The 18,241-nt window shown below is 57.9% G+C and overlaps 4 protein-coding genes across 6 annotated transcripts in view; 1 reads left to right on the forward strand and 3 right to left on the reverse strand.

Annotated features, from left to right (window-relative positions):
* Nucleotides 1-16: 16 nt before the first annotated feature.
* Nucleotides 17-1,923, reverse strand: OVCA2 (OVCA2 serine hydrolase domain containing). The gene is made up of 2 exons (XM_007123524.4): nt 1,584-1,923; nt 17-1,255 (listed from the first exon to the last, which is right to left on the reverse strand). The coding sequence occupies exons 1-2, from the start codon at nt 1,891-1,893 to the stop codon at nt 756-758; spliced, it is 810 nt and encodes a 269-aa protein (XP_007123586.1). The 5' UTR covers nt 1,894-1,923; the 3' UTR covers nt 17-755.
* Nucleotides 1,143-11,004, reverse strand: DPH1 (diphthamide biosynthesis 1). Of its 3 annotated transcripts, none has more exons than XM_007123523.4 (13): nt 10,894-11,004; nt 8,941-9,093; nt 8,757-8,820; nt 7,047-7,168; nt 6,466-6,623; nt 6,225-6,346; nt 4,353-4,421; nt 3,790-3,946; nt 3,557-3,657; nt 2,636-2,714; nt 2,215-2,355; nt 1,937-2,044; nt 1,143-1,255 (listed from the first exon to the last, which is right to left on the reverse strand). In XM_007123523.4, exons 1-12 carry the CDS (start codon nt 10,952-10,954, stop codon nt 1,955-1,957), a joined length of 1,317 nt encoding a protein of 438 aa, XP_007123585.2. In that variant the 5' UTR covers nt 10,955-11,004; the 3' UTR covers nt 1,143-1,255; nt 1,937-1,954. The 3 variants fall into 3 exon arrangements, with proteins under 3 accessions (XP_007123585.2, XP_007123584.2, XP_054938253.1); XM_007123522.4 differs by having other exon boundaries at nt 8,941-9,111; nt 10,894-10,991; XM_055082278.1 differs by lacking the exon at nt 10,894-11,004 and having other exon boundaries at nt 8,941-9,419.
* Nucleotides 11,005-15,061: 4,057 nt separating this feature from the next.
* LOC112065985 (basic salivary proline-rich protein 1-like) lies at nt 15,062-16,131 on the reverse strand. The gene is made up of 2 exons (XM_024127780.1): nt 15,684-16,131; nt 15,062-15,489 (listed from the first exon to the last, which is right to left on the reverse strand). Exons 1-2 carry the CDS (start codon nt 16,129-16,131, stop codon nt 15,062-15,064), a joined length of 876 nt encoding a protein of 291 aa, XP_023983548.1.
* Nucleotides 16,124-18,241, forward strand: part of RTN4RL1 (reticulon 4 receptor like 1) — a 67,565-nt gene continuing 65,447 nt past the window's right edge. Inside the window, exon 1 of the mRNA XM_024127782.2 lies at nt 16,124-16,142. Within this exon, the coding sequence (XP_023983550.2) occupies nt 16,130-16,142 (13 nt within the window). The 5' untranslated portion in view covers nt 16,124-16,129. The remainder of the gene's footprint in view (nt 16,143-18,241) is intronic.

An 18,241-nucleotide genomic window follows, 5' to 3' on the forward strand; every position in this document is an offset into this window, starting at 1 on the left:
GAACCCGTGTCCCCTGCATCGGCAGGCGGACTCTCAACCACTGCGCCACCAGGGAAGCCCTGAAGCCAGGTTTTGACAGGCCAACACACAACTCTTAGGGATCAGGATGGAGGAAGCCAAAACTCAGTATGGCCCAGGCAGAGCCCTGCCAATTGATCTCTTCCCCAAACTTCTCAGATGTAAATTCTTCCCTGCTTCAGGGAGGCCTCCTTTCTTTCAGGTTGGGACTTAAGACTTCACCAGCAATGTGTAAGTGTCTGCGTGCACACATGCATGAGCTTGTCCTGAGGGTTCATAACTGGAAACACCTCCCTGCTTGCTGCTGCCCTGGAGGCTGTGTGGATGGCCAGGAATCCACTTTTTTTTTTTTTTTTTAATAAAATGAGTTTTCCTGTGTATACCAGGGGAAAGATGCTCAAAATCCAAATCACCACTTTATTGTGCGGCAGTCACAGTGCTGCCAGTCTCTGCTTTCCGTGTTACCCTCCACTCATCCAGGGCTCCACTGACCTTTTTCATATTTGAATATCAGATGCCATGGTCAAAGTCCATTAGGCCTCCTAATCCTCTTTTTCTTGAGTGCAGAGCTGGGCTTATATAATTTGAGTCTTAAGTATTGATATTTGTCTCTTGAGATCACAGTAGGGGAAAGAAGGGGAGAACAGGGATTACAGAGGCTGCATCAAGGTCATGTGTCCCCATTAGGGGGTGGGGGGTGGACAGGGAATGCAGAGGCAAAGGCATTTGTTGATCTTTCACTCTGCAAACTGGTCCAAGAACTGGAGGTAGGCCTGGCGCTGGGGCGCGGCTGCCGGAATGAAGTGGCCACCAGAGTGGGTGAGGGCGATGGCTCCAGCGAATCGGCTACACAGTTGCATACTCTCCTGACAGGGAATGACGCGGTCGGTGTCCCCAAAAACATGGAGGGAAGGCAGTGACAAGGGGCCCTGCAGGATGGCTTCCTTGAGGCCAAGGCCCCGGGGACAGAAACCAGATACCAGGATGATAAACCTGAGCAAAGGGAAGCGGGGATCGCCGGCTTGGCCAAGGGCACACACAAGGGCTGCTAGCGCGGCCCCCTGGCTGAAACCAAGGATCCCATCGAAAGGCCCCAGCTTGCTCAGTGCCTGTGCCACCGTTCCCAGGGCTTCCTCCAGACCTCTGCACACCGTGGGCTCTTCCAGTGCCGAGAAAACGTCTGCCTCCTGTTTGGAAAACCACCAGCCTCGAGGTTGCTCCTCCGGAGGGCAGGGCCCTACAGCGATGAGGGAGAAAGTTCAGAGTTAGGACAAGGGGAAATCCAGTGGGAGAGAAATGAGAAAGGGAGTGAGGGAAAGAGAGGAGGCTGAGGAGAGAAGAAAGACTGGGGAAAATGAGGCGGGGAACAGACTGACCTGGAGAGGAGACAAGGTGGAAGTCTGGGAGGACGAGGCTAGAATTTGAGCGAGGCGCTGGGGTGGGAGGAATACAGGGCATAGGCAGAATGAGGGGAGGGGCAGGGTGGCTGCGTGCAGGCAGGCGTTACGGGGACGAGGCAAGACAGAGAAGACTCTGAGCGCATTTCCGGGCAGGGCTCATCTCACCGGGGTCCGGCCCGGCGCCCTCAGGGCCCGCTGCGTCCGCGACCGGGTGCGGGCCGCTGAGGCACACGAGCTCTGCGCGGCCGCGCAGCGCCTTCCGCAGCGCTCCAGTCTTCTCGCGGAAGCCCCGCTCGCTCTGCCGAAAACCCGCCAGACACAAGACCCGCAGAGGCGGAGACGTAGCCATGATTCTGGGCGAGCGCCACAGGCACCGGAAGCGGTCTTTCCCCGAGCGGAAGTTGAACATAACGGGGCGGGACCCAATGTCGGCACCACCCTGGAGGCGGGCCTCAGAGAGAGTGGGCGTTGCCATGACAACGGAGAGGGTGCGGCCCGGCCAGAGCTGGGGCTGATACCTGGGACCAAGGAGCGTTTCAGGGAGCTAGCGGCGCGACCTCCTCGTCTCTGCAGCTGCAAGCCTCGCAAGCCACGGCTGGAAAGGGGCGCGCGGGCCTCTCCTGAACCTGAGGGGGCCGACTTTGGTCACGGTCCCGCTTCCGCGACGTTCCCCACCCCGCTGACACGCATTTCCCGTAGCGGCCGCAGGGCGGCGGGCTCGGCTCGCGTCACCAAGGAGGCGGCCAATGTCTGGCCGCGCCCAAACCTCTCCGCCCTCCTTGAGGTTCCTTCCTACCTTCCCCAGCGCCGGCCGGCCCGGGTGCTGGAGCAGCCGATCCCGCCCGTGGTTCACCGTCCACGGCCCCAAGGAGCTGCCGGCGTAGAAGTCCATAGGGTAGGGCTGCTGCCAGGAAATGTCCCTCAGGGCCACTGCCGCCTAGAGGAGAAACACCGGACAGTAACATCTGCCAACATTTTTCTACGCAGGATTATTTAATTCTGCCCTCACGACGGCCTACGAAGGTCCTACTATATCCCTATAGTACAGAGAGGAAATGTGAGGTTCAGAGAGGTGAAGGGACTTCCAAGGGCACACAGCTAGGAACTGGCTCAGCTGTAACTAAGTGCTGCCCACCCACCCCACTTCGGATCCCTTCCCATACAGAACTAGGAGCAAAGCCCACTCTCTCCCAGGGATTTTCAAAACGTGGTGTTACCTCATAGGGTGTGAGCAGCGGCTTGGGGAAGGCTGTGCCCCAGTCAATGGAGAGGCGTGGACATGCCACCTGCACCCACCTGGGAGGGGAAGTCACGTCAGATCCAAGGGGGGGTACCCCCTGTTCCTGGGCAGCATGCTGAAGAACATGGCTGTGTCCCCAACACAGCCAATGCGTGCTTACTAAAGTAAAGACTGTCGCCTACTGCTGTTTAGAATAACACGATAGGGACTTCCCTGGTGGCACAGTGGTTAAGAATCCGCCTGCCAATGCAGGGGACACGGGTTCGAGCCCTGGTCCGGGAAGATCCCACATGCTGCGGAGCAGCTCAGGCTGTGCGCCACAATTACTAAGCCTGCACTCTAGAGCCCACGAGCCACAACTACTGAAGCCCGTGTGCCTAGAGCCCGTGCTCCGCAACGAGAAGCCACTGCACCGCAAAGAGTAGCCCCTGTTCGCCGAGACTAGAAAAAGCCCACGCCCAGCAACGAAGACCCAACACAGCCAAAAATAAATAAACTTAATTTTTTTTTAAAAAAAGAATAACACTATGGTGTTGCTTGTTTTCTCCTGTTTCCTCCACTGACTATGAGCTTTCTGAAGGGAGGGCCTGGGCAGCTCATTTGCAATAGTATCCCCAGAATCAAATTTAGTGCCTGGTACAGTGCAGGTGCCAACCACCCCTCCAACTCATCTCACGCAGAATGACTATGATGCTGCCGTTGCCTGTGAGCCCCCAAGCCAGACAAAGTAGGGAAGACCCACAGCCAAAGGTAGTCCCTGCTGGACGAGTGCTCTGTAAACACTAAAATTTCATGATCATGGAAGCACCGACTCCAGCCTTCAATAGGTGCTGGGCAGGACCCAGATTCTAAGTTTTAGACAGAGTCATAGCTAGACAGGAAAGGTGGGGAAACGTACACATCCACCTCAGGAAGAAGGCTAAGCTTGCTGGGGAAGATCTCAGAGAGCAGCAGCCTCACGAAGGGAAGTCCCAAGGCTCGGAGCCGAGATTCCAGGTGCTGTTGGGAGAGGGAGGCAGAGCTGGGGTCCCCACGATCAAGCAGCCAAAGCTAAATCCCTTAGGCTACTGCTTTTCCCAGCTCGGTTCCCAGTTAGTCCTCTTTTCCAGAGGCCATCCCGAGCCCTCTGACCTCCAGAATCTTGGGACTGCCCTGGCGGCCCAAAGTGCCCAGGATGAGACCCCAGGATTTAGCTGAGCACGCAGTGGCTATGGCTTCTTGGCGGTTGGCCTGCATGCGCTGGTGGTCATAGTGCTCTCTGGACAGGACTTTGCTGTACGGGTCGTATCTGGAAAAGAAGCTGTCATGGTCACAGTGACAGCCACTTACAGGATTTGTGCTATATACACAGCTCCCCGACCCGGCCCCTTGGTCTCCTGAACCCTCAGGCTCCATGCAGGCACTTAAGAACAGAGGCAAGAACAGAGATTGTCGTTGGGAAGCTCAGTTCCACAACTCGAGCAGGCGAGAGCAGGAGAGGGGTCTAGGATCCAGGTGTGATTCCAGGGGATGGGTAGGTGCTGGGCAGCAGCAACCCTTCTCCTGATACCCAGATTCAGAACCCAAGTGCCTCAGATCCTTAGGGCCAGGGGCTGTTAAGTGGCCAAGGGATGAGGAAGTTTGGGCTGACTGAGGGTTTCAGTGGCAGGGAACCCCACCCCCTTCCCAGCTGGTCAGCCCAGCTCAGTCCATACCGATAAGCGGGGACACTGGGGTTGGCAATCATGACAGACTCCAGATGGAAGCGGCCATCTCCAAGATATCTGCAGGGGGGAGAAAGGGGACAGTAAGTGTGGGGTGGGGCACCAGAAGAAGCAGGCACTGGCTCGGAGGCCCAGAGGACTGAGTCCTTGGCTATGCTGCTGTGTATGTGAACTGGGACAAAGCATCATTTCACACACACCACCCCCCTCACCCCACCCCACCCACCCTGTTTTGTTTTTGGTTTTTTTTTGGCTGCATTGGGTCTTCGTTGCTGCGCGCTGGCTTTCTCTAGTTGCGGCGAGTGGGATCTACTCTTCGTTGTGGTGCACGGGCTTCTCATTGAGATGGCTTCTCTTGTTGCGGAGCACGGGCTCTAGGCACGTGGGCTTCGGTAGTTGTGGCGCACGGGCTTAGTTGCTCCACCCCATGTGGGATCTTCCTGGACCAGGGATGGAACCCGTGTCCCCTGCGCTGGCAGGTGGATTCTTAACCACTGCGCCACCAGGGAAGACCCCGTCCTGGTTTTTTCACATGTAAAATAAGTTTGAGTTGGATGACCATTAAGGCCCCTCTAGCTATGTAATGCAGAATCTAAGAACTGCACCTCTCCCCACCCCGACCTTCTTGGGGAAGAGTAAAGGGACAGCCAAGGCCATGGTAAGGCTCTAGATCTAGATCCTAACTTGGAGGTGGAGGGACAGAGTCTCCCTCACCTAACTCAATATAGATGTGGGAAGTAGTGTTCAGGGTGTCATCTATGCCATAAATGAGCTTTCAGGGTATATACTGGCTACTCTCTGCCCAAACTAGCTCTTGGGTCCAGTTACTGAGTTGTATTAACAGCCACTGTTTACTGGGCTTGTGCCTTCCATGTACCAGGCCTGGGCTAAACACCTGACATGTATGACTTCACTCAGTCCTATCAGGTAATCCTCCAAGCTGCTACCTGTAGTATCCCCATTTCACAAAAGATACAGGTGAGGTTCAGGGATGTTAAGAAATTTGTCCAAAGTCACACAGCTATTAAGCAGTATATCTGGGACTTGATTCTAGGCTTACTCATCAGGCTGTACCAAGCATGCCTAGGAGATGCTGTCCCTAACAGTACCTTCCCAAACCATGGAGAGGCCAGAGCATGGAAGACAATCTGCATGGCGGCTCCTTCTGTCTTGGAGATCACACCAAATTTTGATGAATGGCCAACACTCAGGGTGTCCCTCCTTCCAACACGCACCATGACGCCCCCAGGGGTAGGCATCTACGAGCTCAGAGTTATGCAGGCACAGGCACAGGGGGAATGCCCCTCAGGGAGCAGGGCTGCCAGGTCTGGGCTGCGGAAGGCCCTGATGTGGGCCTGAGTCAGGGGAGTGCCCCTCCCTCCTTCCCTGCCATTAGCTGGGAATGGGGCTCCCCTCCCCAGTCTTAGCCGGGGGAGCTGTCGGCTCTGGGGCTGGCTGCGTTCACACAACATTAAGCATTTCCATTACCTAAAATAATTAGGCAGCAGGAGACATGCTGCTCCTGCTTGTTAGCTGTCCGGATGCTAAATTAATGGGGCTGCAGCCTGGGCGTGCCCATCCATCTTCTCCAATTATATTCCCACCATTTCTAGCCCACCCTCATCCCCCCATCAGGCCCTGATTCCTGCTCCACCCTGGGCATAGCCTTCGGGATGTTGGACAGAGCACTGGAGAGGGAGATAGGAAACCTGAAACCCTATTTGGTCCCCTTCTTGCAAGGTGACCTTGAGTGAATGGCTAAGGAGCTTTAGACTCAGTTTCCTTTCCAGGATGATGAACCTCAGCTCCCTCCTAAGGTACATTTCTTATGTCTCTATGACTGGCACCCCATTTTTCACTTACACAACAGCCTCCACCTCCTTGGGTAGACGGGGGGACGTGCAGCCCAGGATCTCCCCAGGGGACAGAGGCTTGCACTGTGGGACACTCACACGATACTCAGCTTTCAGCTCTTGGGCAGCTGCCTGTAGGGAAGGGAAGCAAGTGGATGGGGAAGGAGAGGCAGGGCCACAGGACCAGCCTGGAGGACCTGCCATGGGCATCCAGGAAGAGCCTGGAGACTGGCCACTGTCTGCCCACTTACCTGCAAAGTTGACACAAACTGAATGGTGCTGACCAGCGCAAGGGCACTGGCTGGGGGAAAGGTGAGGCGGATAGAGTCCAGCAGGTGGGTAGTGTCTATCCGGATGTCCACAAAGACATACAGCACCCGGAAGTCCTGGGCCGAGGTGTCCATGGGAACTGAGAGGAGGGAAGAGTTCAGGAGACTGTTTGGGAAGGCAGGAGAGGCAGAGGGCCTGGCCCGGGCCAAGGTTTCTGAGTAGCCCGGACCAGTGGCTTTAGCCTGAGGGTTAGAGGGAGGGGTTGGGGGAGGTGGGGAGGGTGCTGTCACAGGTCTTTTAGAAGCTCCATCTCTGTCACTCGGCTGGGGGCCCAGCCTGCTCTACCACCAACAGCCTTTCAAACACCCGCATCTGGGACAGCAGCATGGTTTCCAAGGCAACCAAATCCAAAGGAAAAGATCCACCTGCAGTGCAGGAAGGCCAAGGCCATCCCAGAAACGGGGAGGGACCTTGTGCATACAAGCAGGACAAGGCACTGTGATGGAGATGAGCGTGCAGTCCCACCTCCCTGCCGGGGTCTGGGTGTCCTGGCCTGCCGTACCCAGGCAGCTGTGGCCATAGTGCACCAGGAAGTCAGCTCCCAGGGCCCTTGCGGAAAAGTCGTCCACGCAGCAAGCCCCGTAGGTCACATCGCCCATCACCATCACTTCGGCCTCCGCGAACCTGTCGGGGTGGGGACAACGGCACGGTGACGCAGGAGGTAGCAGAGAACCTAACTGTGGAGGTATCTCAGGGCCCAGCTCCGCTCTCCCTGCCTCTCCCGATCCCTTGGGTTGGCAGCTGCTACTTCTGCCAACAGAGTAGGAGGGGCCCAGCTGCCACCTCCCCCAGGCCTGGCAGCAGCTCCCGGAACCGTAGCTGCATGAGGACGGACTCTGGAGCATCCTTATTCCTCTGCCCAGGCTCAGACTGCAAGAGGGACCCCCAACCCTCAGCCTGGCATACAGGAGGTCAAACACAGACCTCCGCCGCCCCAACTCCTCCCACCCAGAGCAATGAGCATGCACACAGGGGCGAAGACACCCACTCCCACACCCTGGCTCCGTGACATGTGTGGGCACGCGTGTGTGGATACACATAGCCTCCCCGTCGCCCAGACCCCCTGCTACCTCCCCACCCTTAGTCAGGGTCCTCTGTGCCCGGGATGGGGGGACCCATGGACAGCTCCTCCGCAGCACATGGCGCCACCCACACACCTCATGCATCAGGAAGAGTGGGCTCTGGCCAGCACATTGCCATGGGATCTGCTGCCAGGCCTGAATCACTGGGGGATGGGGTGGCTGGGGAAGACCCCACTCTCCCTCAACTCACCACAGGAATGGGGCCAGAGGACTAGCTCTTCCCTGAGACCCACCCCTGGGGAATGGAGTCTGGCTCAGTGTCAGGGGGTCTCCCCATTCCTCTCCTGGGGGTGTGGTGCAAAAAGCTGAGCTGCTGCCAGGCAGCTCCCCGCGCTCCCCAAATCAGGCTGTGCACAGAAGCAGATAATTCAGCTCCTTAGAATGCAGCCCAGGCTTCTGAGTCAGCCAGAGCACTTAATTTTTTATAGATTAAAATGTATGCAAATTGGCCCGAGCCCCGGAGAGCATCCCCAAGGGGCAAGAGGGTGGGAGCAGGGAAGTGAGTCTGTGGCTGCAGGGTGAGGAGCAGGGTGGGGGCAGGGCAGCAGCAGAGAAGTGGGAGGTTCCCTCACGAGGTGACCTCCCCTTTCTTCTTTCGCCCTCCCTGTTCCTGTGCTGGTTCCAGATGGCTGAGCACTCACCCCCCTCCCAAGGATGGCTCATTGTATTGAAGAAACTTAGATGAGGAAGGTAGAGGAACTGAATACCATCTCCCATGAGCTTCTCTCTCTGCCAAGCCCCTCTGCCTCACTCCTGCAAATGTGCCATAGAAAAAGTTTCCCCCAAGCCAGACCCCATGCTGACCACCCAGCCCACTGCAGGGTCAAGTCTGAGGACTCTTAGCTTCTTCCTCAGGCTCCACCACCTGCTGTGGGCCCACCTTTGAAGATACTGGAATTGACTCATTTCTCCCTCCAAATTTCTTTTAGGGAAGGGGAGATGTATAGAGACAAGCAGGGATTGCAGCAGGCTTGGAGTTTGGTTTGGGGTTTTTCCCTTGGTGTGTGTACGGCTGTGGGAAGGAACACGGTAAGGCAGAGGTCTAGAAGGAAAAAATGATGTCAACAGGCAGAGCTGTAATAGACCTGGGGAAGGTCTTGGTTCAGCTTCGTCAGTGGCCCAAGGCTCACCTTTCCAAGATATCCACAATGGTACAGGCGAAGAGGAGGAGGCCTTCAGGCATTTGTAAGGCCACTGCAAGACAGAGCAGAGACATGAGCAGAGGGCTGGGAAGAGACTGGGACGGGGACACTGCCCCTGGCTCGGCCATGCAACCTCTCCTCCCCCACCCCCGCTCAAAGCTTATGGACTCACCCTTCTTGGCCTGGGCCTGTTGGATCCTCCAGATGGTCTTGGGAATCTCAAAGTTATAGTTGGAAGGCAGGACTTGAATGGCTGCCTGCAGCTGGGGATTGTTCAGGATCTCAGGGGGTATCTGATTGGCCAGGCGGCCCCGAGGGGCTCGACCTAGGATGAATGCAAGGCCTGAGTTTGTTGGTGCCTGGCCTAAACCACAGCCAGACCTGAGTGAGCTGTTAACACCACCCAAGTTTAAGGCCCAGATCCTAGATGCCAAGGGGATTGGCCCAGCCTTCTTCCCCACTGAGTTCATCCTGAAGCTGGAAAGACAACCCATTAAGCTAGGAGGAAAACTGTATAATTAATTTCCATGTTATGAGATTATTGGGAATCAAGGACTTGAGTGTGTGGCTCATCTCTTACCTCAGGAGAGTAAGCTGACACCAGGGGACTCAATTGAGAGGCAAATGAAAAAAAAGTCCACACAACCGCTCCTTGATAGAGAACAATCCTGAGGAAACCCCAAAGCCCAGCCAGCCCAACCAGTCTGGGAGAATGTCCCTCTCCCCCCAGCCCCTGAGAACACCTTGAAGTTCTGAGATCCTAGATATGAGATCTATAAGCAAACTCTTGTAAGTACTAATTTAAAAGAGTGCCTTCCTTACTTGAGTCCCACTGACTATGTCTACACTGGTTAATTCCTGCAGTCTTCCCTCTCCTCATTCAAAACGGAAATAAACACCATACATTTAACTGACTTAACAAATTCCCCAGTTCCATCATTCTACCCCACTTCCCACCCCAGGAAGGATGGAAAGAATACACTCTAGTCAGGACTGTGGGCAAACAGGTAAGGACAGAAAAGTGACCTTGCCCTTTAGGGGCTAGTAGTCTAGCGGCGGCAAATGAAGGTACACAAATAATTACAAACCCCTGATTAAAGGAGAAGAAACATTGTAGCCCTTTAGGAAGGCTGCAGCCCTTCATCTGCATCCTTCTCCCCACAATTCAGTTTAGCCCAACCTTGGTATCCCTTTAGGCACCAGACAGTTTGGGAATGTGACAAGGAGAGAAATGAATTTATTCAGCGAGTATTTATTGAGCATGTACTATTTGCCAGAACTTCTGCCAGGGATCCTGCCAGACATGACACTTCTGTGGGGGGGCGGGGTAGGGGGGGCTGGTGCATGGGTGGTGATGGTGATGGTGCAGTGGAGAACTAGAATGGCAGGCTTGGGACCCTAACTCCAGATTTGAATGTTACCACTGCTATGGTACTTGTTCAGATGTTTCAAAGGCCATGAAACACACCTGCGTCTCTGGGCCCGCCCCTCTGAGAAGTTCCTCTGTCAGAGGCCCAAGTCCCTTGTGGTTGTTGGGGTGTGGGAGCTGCTAGTCGTAGCAGCTCGATTTGTCCCAAGGGCCAGTAGGCGCTTCCTTCTTTATCATTTGGCTGTAACCTTCTGTTTACGTCAACATTCCTCGGTAGACTGTGAGATCCCTGAGGGCAGGGCTGCAGTCCAGTCCCTGCACCTAGCACAGGCCTGGCATTCAGCGGGCGCTCAATAAGTGCCAGGTGAATGAAACCTTGTGCATCTTTCCTGAAGCATTCCCCGAAGGCACACTTGTGGAATGCCCGGGGAAACGCGCCTGGCTCCTTCCCTCCCCGTCGGGTATGTCTTATCCGTGAGTCTTCAGGCGTCTGTCTGCCCGCTAAGGCAGGGGGGGTAGCGTTTCCGGCTTGAGGACTACAAGCTCCTAGGAGGGGCTGCTCCCGATCGTGCCCTAAGGCTGCAAAAGAAAGACCTGTCGTCCTGGGCTCCAGCGACAGCCGCCCAGAGCGAGCGACGGCAAGGCCTTCCGGGTCTGGAGGAGAAACGCGCCGCCGCCATTAAAGGGTCCTGTCCCTGACTTGGGGACCCTACCCCGTGATGCGAGGTCCGGAGGCCGCAGCGTTATAGCACCCACCTCTGCCCGGGCCGTTTCGGCTGCCGGACTCCGTGGCCTCGGCCGCAACCAGCGCCGCCATCACCAGCTAGCCCACGTTGGGACCAAAAAGACAGCGCTAGAAGAACGAGGAGAGCGCAGACAGTGCGATCGATCGCCGATCGGCCAGCGAGGGGCGGGGATTCGCGGGGCGGGGACCGTGAAGGAGAAAGATAGGGGTGGGGCTAGAGTGGGCCCCCAGGTCAGTCGGGAAGGTCGAGACTCTCGGGAGCCCCTAGTGGTCCGCGGCCACAGCGGTTGCGTTCTCCCGGCGACCCTGTCCCCTCCTCCCCTTCCGGGCAGTTTGAACCTGGTTCTCCCCGACAAATGCCCTCCTATTTGCCGACTCCCTACCCCAGTTCTGCGGGCGGAGTCTTGTAAATGGGGACACCACAGGGTCCTCCTTCAGCTCCCCTCACTCCCTCCCCTCCTGATAAGACCTGGATGCCTATGGGTGGGGCCGCATTCCCTGCCTCAGGGGACCCCATTGCTTGGACAGGACAGAACTCGGCACCCACCGAACCAGTTCCAAGTTGAGTCTTGGTGCCGGTTTCCGGAGCGCTGGGTTGCCCTTACACCTTTAGAACCGACAGTGTGGAAGGTTCACCTGTGATAAACTGCTACCAGGGGAAGGCCCCCAGCCTGAAGGTGCTTTCCTGGGAGAGTGGGGAAGTCTAAGGACTGGACTGCCTAAACCTTCGGGATTCTGGCCAACGTTTGCCCTGCGTAGGCTGCCCCTCAGGCCTAGGAAGCCTCTCTCCTGATCAGTGACATAAGCTTCTGGAATCCCAAAGAGAAGGCAGGGTAGCCAGTGAGACAGCCTTGACATTTGGAAGAGCAGGACTGCAGGACTGGCTTTCAGCAAGGTCTGCCCCATAGAGCAATCGTCCCCCAGGGCCGTTTGCCCACGCAGCCTTCTGGCACCATCTTCCTCTCTGCTCTCTACGTGAGCACAGCTGGCCCTTTAAGGCGCTCTGTGGCCTCGGGCTCCCCTGGAGGCCCTCCCTGCTTGGAAACTCCTAATTAAGGTGCAGGGAGAAGTGAAAAACAGGCAGCCAGGGACAGGCTCTGCCTGGGAGACTGCCCAGAGAGGAGAGCTGGCTGGGCAGGCTGGGAATGAGCAGCCAAGGGGAGGACCAGAAGGGGTCAGTGCTCTGCCCCTCAGACCACCAACTGATGCTCTTAGGACAATCACAGCTTTGGACAGGAATGTGGCCAACATGGGTCCAAGGAACACCCCATCAGCTTGATAAGAGTCCAGCCTGCACTTTCCCATTCCTTCAGGTTCTCTGGACCCCCAGGGTATAGGATCTCAATTCCAGGGACCCCGTGAGTCCAGCCCCTCCCCATTCAGGACACTAAGGCCCAGCCTGTGGGCAGCTTTAGCTCTGGCTGCAGCTGTGAGTTCCAAGGGGAAAAATTGGCTCCAGCAGAGTAATGGCTTCTCCCTAGCAGGCCCCGTATCCCTTAGGGCCTTTCCCTAGGCAGAGGTGGGTCCACTGGTGATAGAAGTCCCCCATCCTTTTATAACATTGCCCCACAGCCCCTGTCCTAAATGAGTTGCCCTGGCCCCCATTAGGAAATGAGCATGTGCCCCCAAGACCCTGCAGTGCAGGACATTGGGGGCTGTTATTCAACTTAGGCGGAGAACACCTCCATCTGTCCATGGGGGTCTCCCTGCCAGAGTTACTCAGCAGTCTGAGTAATTACTGCCTGACAAGAAGGCGGGCACGGTGCTCCCCCCACATTAAACTACAACACCCACCCACGGTCGCCCCCACTCCCTGGCTGGACTCCAAAACAGCACCCAGCCAGAAGACTGAAATAACTGCTTCTCACACTCTCGCCCAGCCCCAGCCAACTTTGCCTAAGATACTGGAGATTGTGGGGCAGGGGGTCATGGGGAGGCGGCTTGAGGAGGTGGAAGGAGGATCAGCACACCCTGATTCAGGCCCACACTTTGGCGCTGATCTGCTGTGAGATGCTGGTCAAGTGGTTCAACCTCGCTGACATTGGTTTACTGGTGGAGGGCCTCTGCGGCTCTCAGCATCGAGTTCAGCTACTGTCTGCCTGGCAGGGCTCAGATGGGGTGGCTCAGTCCAGCTCTGCAGCTGGTGGAGGCTAAGAGAATACCTTACCTTCTTTTCCCACAACAAGATGGACCAATTTTTTTTTAAGTTTTTTTTTTTGATGTGGAACAATTTTTAATAGAGATTTTATTTATTCATTTATTTGTTTATTTATTTATTTATTTATGGCTGCGTTGGGTCTTCATTGCTGCACTCGTGGTGCCCAGGCTTCTTATCGCAGTGGCTTCTCTTGTTGCAGAACATGGGCTCTAGGTGCGCGGGCTTCAGTAGTTGTGGCTCGTGGGCTCTAGAGTGCAGGCTGAGTAATTGTGGCGCACCAGCTTAGTTGCTTTGCAGCATGTGGGATCTTCCTGGACCGGAGCTCAAACAACCCATGTCCCCTGCATTGGCAGGAGGATTCTTTTCTTTTTTCTTTCTTTTTTTTTTTTTTGTGTACGCGGGCCTCTCACCACTGCGGCCTCTCCCGCTGCGGAGCACAGGCTCCGGACGCGCAGGCCCAGCGGCCACGGCCCACGGGCCCAGCCGCTCTGCGGCATGCGGGATCCTCACGAACCCGTGTCCCCTGCATCGGCAGGCAGACTCCCTACCACTGCACCACCAGGGAAGCCCTGGCAGGAGGATTCTTAACCACTGTGTCACCAGGGAAGCCCTGATGTTGACCATTTTTAAAGTCTTTATTGAATTTGCTAAATATTGCCTCTGTTCCACATTTTGGCTTCCTGGCCAAGAGGCACGTGGGATCCCAGCTCCCCGACCAGGGATCCACCCGCACCCCCTGCATTGGAAGGCGAGCTCTTTCTTAACCACTGGACTGTCATGGTAGTTCCCGACCAATCTTTTTTTTTTTTTTTTTTTTTTTTTTTTTGCGGTACGCGGGCCTCTCACTGTTGTAGCCTCTCCCGCTGAGGGGCACAGGCTCCGGACGCGCAGGCTCAGTGGCCATGGCTCACGGGCCCAGCTGCTCCGCGGCATGTGGGATCCTCCCGGACCGGGGCACGAACCCGTGCCCCCTGCATCAGCAGGCGGACTCTCAACCACTGCACCACCAGGGAAGCCCCCGACCAATCTTCTTAATCTTCAGAACAAGGTTACTCTCTCACCTCCAAGCATTTTCACATTCTTTCCTGCCTGGGATGGCCTTTCACCTTCTCAGCCTGATGAATTCAGCCCTCAAGGCCAATGGCATCTCTTCTGTGAAGACTTTCTGGATGGTCTTCCCCCCCACGCCCCTACAGAGCCAGCAGAGCCCCCTCCCACTCTCTGTATCTCTTCCTGTCACATTCTAGGATAGCTTGTGGGTCTTCCCCAACTGTGCCATAAACTTCTGGAAGTCCAAGCCTAGGTAGGTAGCACAAACCCAGAGCCTCAGTGTGGTTGAATGCATGTATGGGTGAATGAATGATAATGGCCTTCTTTTTGACCTTCCGATCATGACTAGTTTTTCTCCAAGGAATCACACTACTCACCCGCTCACTTCAATTAGATCTCTGCTTAGATGTCACCTGCTCGGAGCGGCTTTCCCTGATCTGCCCATATCAGCTCCAGAACAACACCTGGCTGTTTCATATTCCAAGCGCCATCTCATCTGGACTTTCCTCAGTTGGTCCCTATTAACTGTAAACTCCACAAGGGCAGGGACCTTGCCTTTTTCATTGGCTGAATCCCCGGGAAATAGTAGTACTCTACAATGACAGACCCTCAATAAATGTGCCTTTAAAGGGTGACTTAGCCCACTCTTTTCCCCCTCCAGGACCCCTCTTATCCCAGGCCAGTAGGGGGTGCCGGCCTCCACCCAGGACTCAGCTGGCCTGAACCTTCTCTAAGTTCAGCCCAACTGGTCCCCTGTGGGACCTGCTTTTTAGGCGGTGCCTCTTCCATTTTCCACGAAGCCCCGGGCGGGGTCTGTGTAGGCTGAGGGAGAACAGAGCCCCCCACCCTCCCAGGCGGAGATAGCTTGCCTGAGCCCCATATCAGTCTTTCCCTCTCTAGAATATGCAACTGGGCCTCCCCAATGCTTGCTGAGATGTGTAGACCAGCCAGGGGGCACACCACACCACCCCTCAAAAAGGATAGTGTCCTGGGTCTCGGGATGCGATGCGGCTGGGTCTGCCGGAGCTATCCTGGGCAAGGAGGAGCCGTCGAGCCTCCGAGGAGGAAGAGGAGCCGGCCAGGGAGGAGATGGGCAGGGGTGCGGACTTGTAATCGGGGACTCTGGGCGGCGGTCCTCGCATCCCAGCCGGTGGGCAGAGCGCACGCTTCCAGCTGCCTCTCTCGGTGACCTCCATCCGCGAAGGGCGAGCGGGGGGTGGGGTGGGGGGGCGGGTGCGAGCCCCGGGAAGCCCACGGGGCCCGGGAGGGGCTCTCGAGTGGCCCGACGACTGGCCCGGGGACTGGGGCAGGTACTTGGACGGCCGCAGGCCGAGGATCGTCCCCGGGGTCGGGCGCAGCGAAAACACCTTGGGAGGCGGCGCCGCACGGCTGAGCGCCGCTGCCCTGGGAATAGGACGGCGCTCAGCACCGCGAGCTGAGAGCACTTTCATAAATTTTGTATGGGAGGCGCTCCGTGAGCGGGGGCGGGGAGCAGAGAGAGGGAGGGAGCTAGCGAGCGGGGGAGGGAAGGAGGGAGGAGAGGTGGGGGAAGCCGCGGGGAGAAAGGGAGGCGCCCCGCTCCGCCGATCGCACGGTCCTGCAAACGCGCGCCGGGCGCTTTCCCCGGAGCTTGGCGGTGCGTGCGAGCGCCCTTTTGCAGCAACCGCGGCGGCGGCTGCGGCCCGAGGGGGCGGAAAGGAGGGGGCCGCGGCCGGGCGGCCGGGGGGCGGCGTCCCCCCTCAAAACCGCCTGCAAAGTGCTCGGGGCTGCAGAAGCAGGCCGCCAGCTCCGCGGAGCAAGCAGCTCGCCCCGGGGTTGACGGGCAGCGCCGCGGTTGCTGGTGGGCGCCGGTGCCCTCGGCGCGGGGCTCGGGCTCACCATGCCCCTGCGGGGCCGGGCCGCCGGGCACAAGCGGATCCCCGGCTTGCCCCCGCCTCGACGCGCTCGGATTAGCTGCAGCCAGCGCCCAAGGATTTGAATCCGGACCCTGGGAAGGAGCGCGCCTAGGCCGACCTCCGAGTGGCGGCCCCGCGGCCAACATGCTTCGCAAAGGTGAGTTGGAGCCGCAGGGGCAAGTTGGAGTTGCATACGCACGGGGCAGAGCCTCAAGCCTGGGAGCCGCCCGAGAGCTGCCAGGCGCCGGGGCTCTGGGCCCGGGAAGCAGCTCTAGGCAGTCTGGCGGGCTTTGCGGGGACGCACCCGCCGAGGAAGTGCTGCTGGAGGAGCTCAGCCCCCGACTGGGGCCAGTAGCGAGACACGGGATTTGCTCCCTGGATCAAGCGGCCAGGCCTAGGGATCTGGCTCGGCGAGGTCATTTCGAGACCACAGTGAGCTGCCCCTGATGGAAGAGGAGCCGGCCTCCTGGGACCTTAACGTTGCCAGTATAAAGTTTTGACTTGCAGGCTCCATCCCCTGCGCGGGCACACGCCGCCAGCTTCTGCCGCTTTGGCGGGGCCGGGTCCAACCTGTGCTCCGGTGCATCTGGCGGTCAGTCACCGCGCGGCCCGGGCGCTCACTCACTGCGCGTCCTGGTTCCCAGGTGGGGCCCGGACCCGGGCACCTTCCCTGCAGCCCCGCTTTGGCGGTCCTCAGCGGCGGGCTCTGGACACCCAGCGGCCGAGGGTTGGTGGCTAGCCCAGCCCCAGCTGATCGGTTCCTCAAACTTTCCTTCTGCCTGGAGCGGAGGGATGCAAGGCGGCGAGGCCGTGCCGGGAGCGTGCGCGGCCGGAGCCAGGCTCAACTTAAGAGCTGGCCCCGCGACCACCTCACGACGACCCTCGGGCTGTCGGGCTCATAGCTGAGCGCTGCAAAGTTGGCGCGGGCGCTGGGGAAGTCCCGCCGCGCCCCCACGTGGCTGCCGCGTCGGGAGCTGTCCCCAGGGCCCAGGGAGGGCAGGTGACCACGCCGTGAGCCCGCGGGCTCCGCCAACCGCTGCCCGGGCCTCTGCGTCTACCTCTCTCCCTTCCCAGGTCCGGGTGGGCTGCGGCGCCCCGTCGGGACCCCCTCGTCCCTGGCCCGGGCCGAGCGGCTGACGAGACGCGGGCGCCTGCGGCTGGCTGCCCGGGCCCTGCGGGAGCCTGCTGAGGCGGGTGCTCAGGTAGCGGAGGGGCCTGATCCCTGCGCTCCGCGCTCCAGCCTTAATCCGCCCCTGTTTCCATGGCAACAGACCGAGGTGTCGTAAGCACAGGATCCTGACCTCACAGTAGGATCGGGAAGGAGAAAATGGGCAGCGGGGAGGTGGCGGAGGAGGGGGAAGCAAACCCCGGAGATGGGCGGGGAGGAGCAGATGTGGGGGTGATGGAAGAGACCCCATAAGCAGGTCGGACAAGTAGGTGAAGAAACCGCGCCTGCGCTGGAAGCAGTAAAGGCGGTGTGGTGGTCCCGGCTGTCTCAGGCCGACCCAGGAGTCTCGGTTGCCCCACCGTGTCAATATCCACAAACTTGTGTGTGACTTGTGCCCTCCACGTGGGTCGGTGCAGTGCAGTGGGGAAACGCTGACTGCCTTTCACTGTGGGTGGGAAAAGTCTCTGCGGCTGGTTGGAGAAACCACTTCACAGATACACCCCAGTTCCTTTTCCCAGCAGAAAGGGACTAAAAGCCTTTTCAGCAACCGGCGGTGCTGGCCAGAGTGTGTCTGCACAGAGAGGATGCTTTTTTACACAGCTGAGCGCAGGCCCAGGTCTGGGCAGCCTGGGCCAGGAGCGTGCAAACTTGCCCCAGTGGGGAAGGCTTCCCAGGCAGTTTTAAAGGCCGCCATGTCTGGGCTGCAGGTCTGTGATGGAGATAATAGAGAGGAACTGACATCTCATCTCCCTTTTGGTCTTTTGTCTTTTGGCAGTTTACAGTTAAAAACGAGCCATGAAGCAGCCCACGCACTTTATTTATATGGTTTAAGTGCCCAGGGAGGCTTGAGCAGCCTCCAGGAGCCTTTTTCTCCCATCCTTGCTAGCCAGAGGCCCAGCTTGGGATGAGTCCAATGCATTCTGGGGGCCGCTCTCCAGGGGGAGGCTCTTTACCTTGCCCAAGAGGTGACCACTGGAGGCTTGGCAGTCACGTGTGTTTGCCACTTGGGCTATTTTTCCCTTCCTGCACAGCTTCATTGGCAGGAGAGGTTCTACCAACCAAAGAGGCTTCCACCTGGATTGGCCTGA

The sequence above is a fragment of the Physeter macrocephalus genome, unplaced genomic scaffold (assembly GCF_002837175.3).
Source record: "Physeter macrocephalus isolate SW-GA unplaced genomic scaffold, ASM283717v5 random_56, whole genome shotgun sequence".
Classification (NCBI taxonomy): Eukaryota; Metazoa; Chordata; class Mammalia; order Artiodactyla; family Physeteridae; genus Physeter; species Physeter macrocephalus.

What these genes read in the sequence shown, in the direction of transcription:
- OVCA2 (XM_007123524.4), bottom strand. Translation starts at nt 1,893, where the DNA reads ATGGCAACGCCCACTCTCTCTGAGGCCCGCCTCCAGGGTGGTGCCGAC. An exon ending in GGGCGCCGGGCCGGACCCCG is followed by an intron (nt 1,256 to 1,583) that starts GTGAGATGAGCC and finishes TCATCGCTGTAG; the next exon opens with GGCCCTGCCCTCCGGAGGAG.
- DPH1 (XM_055082278.1), bottom strand. Translation starts at nt 9,262, where the DNA reads ATGGGTTGTCTTTCCAGCTTCAGGATGAACTCAGTGGGGAAGAAGGCT. An exon ending in ACAGGCCCAGGCCAAGAAGG is followed by an intron (nt 8,821 to 8,940) that starts GTGAGTCCATAA and finishes TCTGTCTTGCAG; the next exon opens with TGGCCTTACAAATGCCTGAA. An exon ending in GCCGGCCGGCGCTGGGGAAG is followed by an intron (nt 2,045 to 2,214) that starts GTAGGAAGGAAC and finishes CGGCCCCCTCAG; the next exon opens with GTTCAGGAGAGGCCCGCGCG.
- LOC112065985 (XM_024127780.1), bottom strand. Translation starts at nt 16,131, where the DNA reads ATGTTGGCCGCGGGGCCGCCACTCGGAGGTCGGCCTAGGCGCGCTCCT. An exon ending in CGGCGCGCGTTTGCAGGACC is followed by an intron (nt 15,490 to 15,683) that starts GTGCGATCGGCG and finishes TTCCCAGGGCAG; the next exon opens with CGGCGCTCAGCCGTGCGGCG.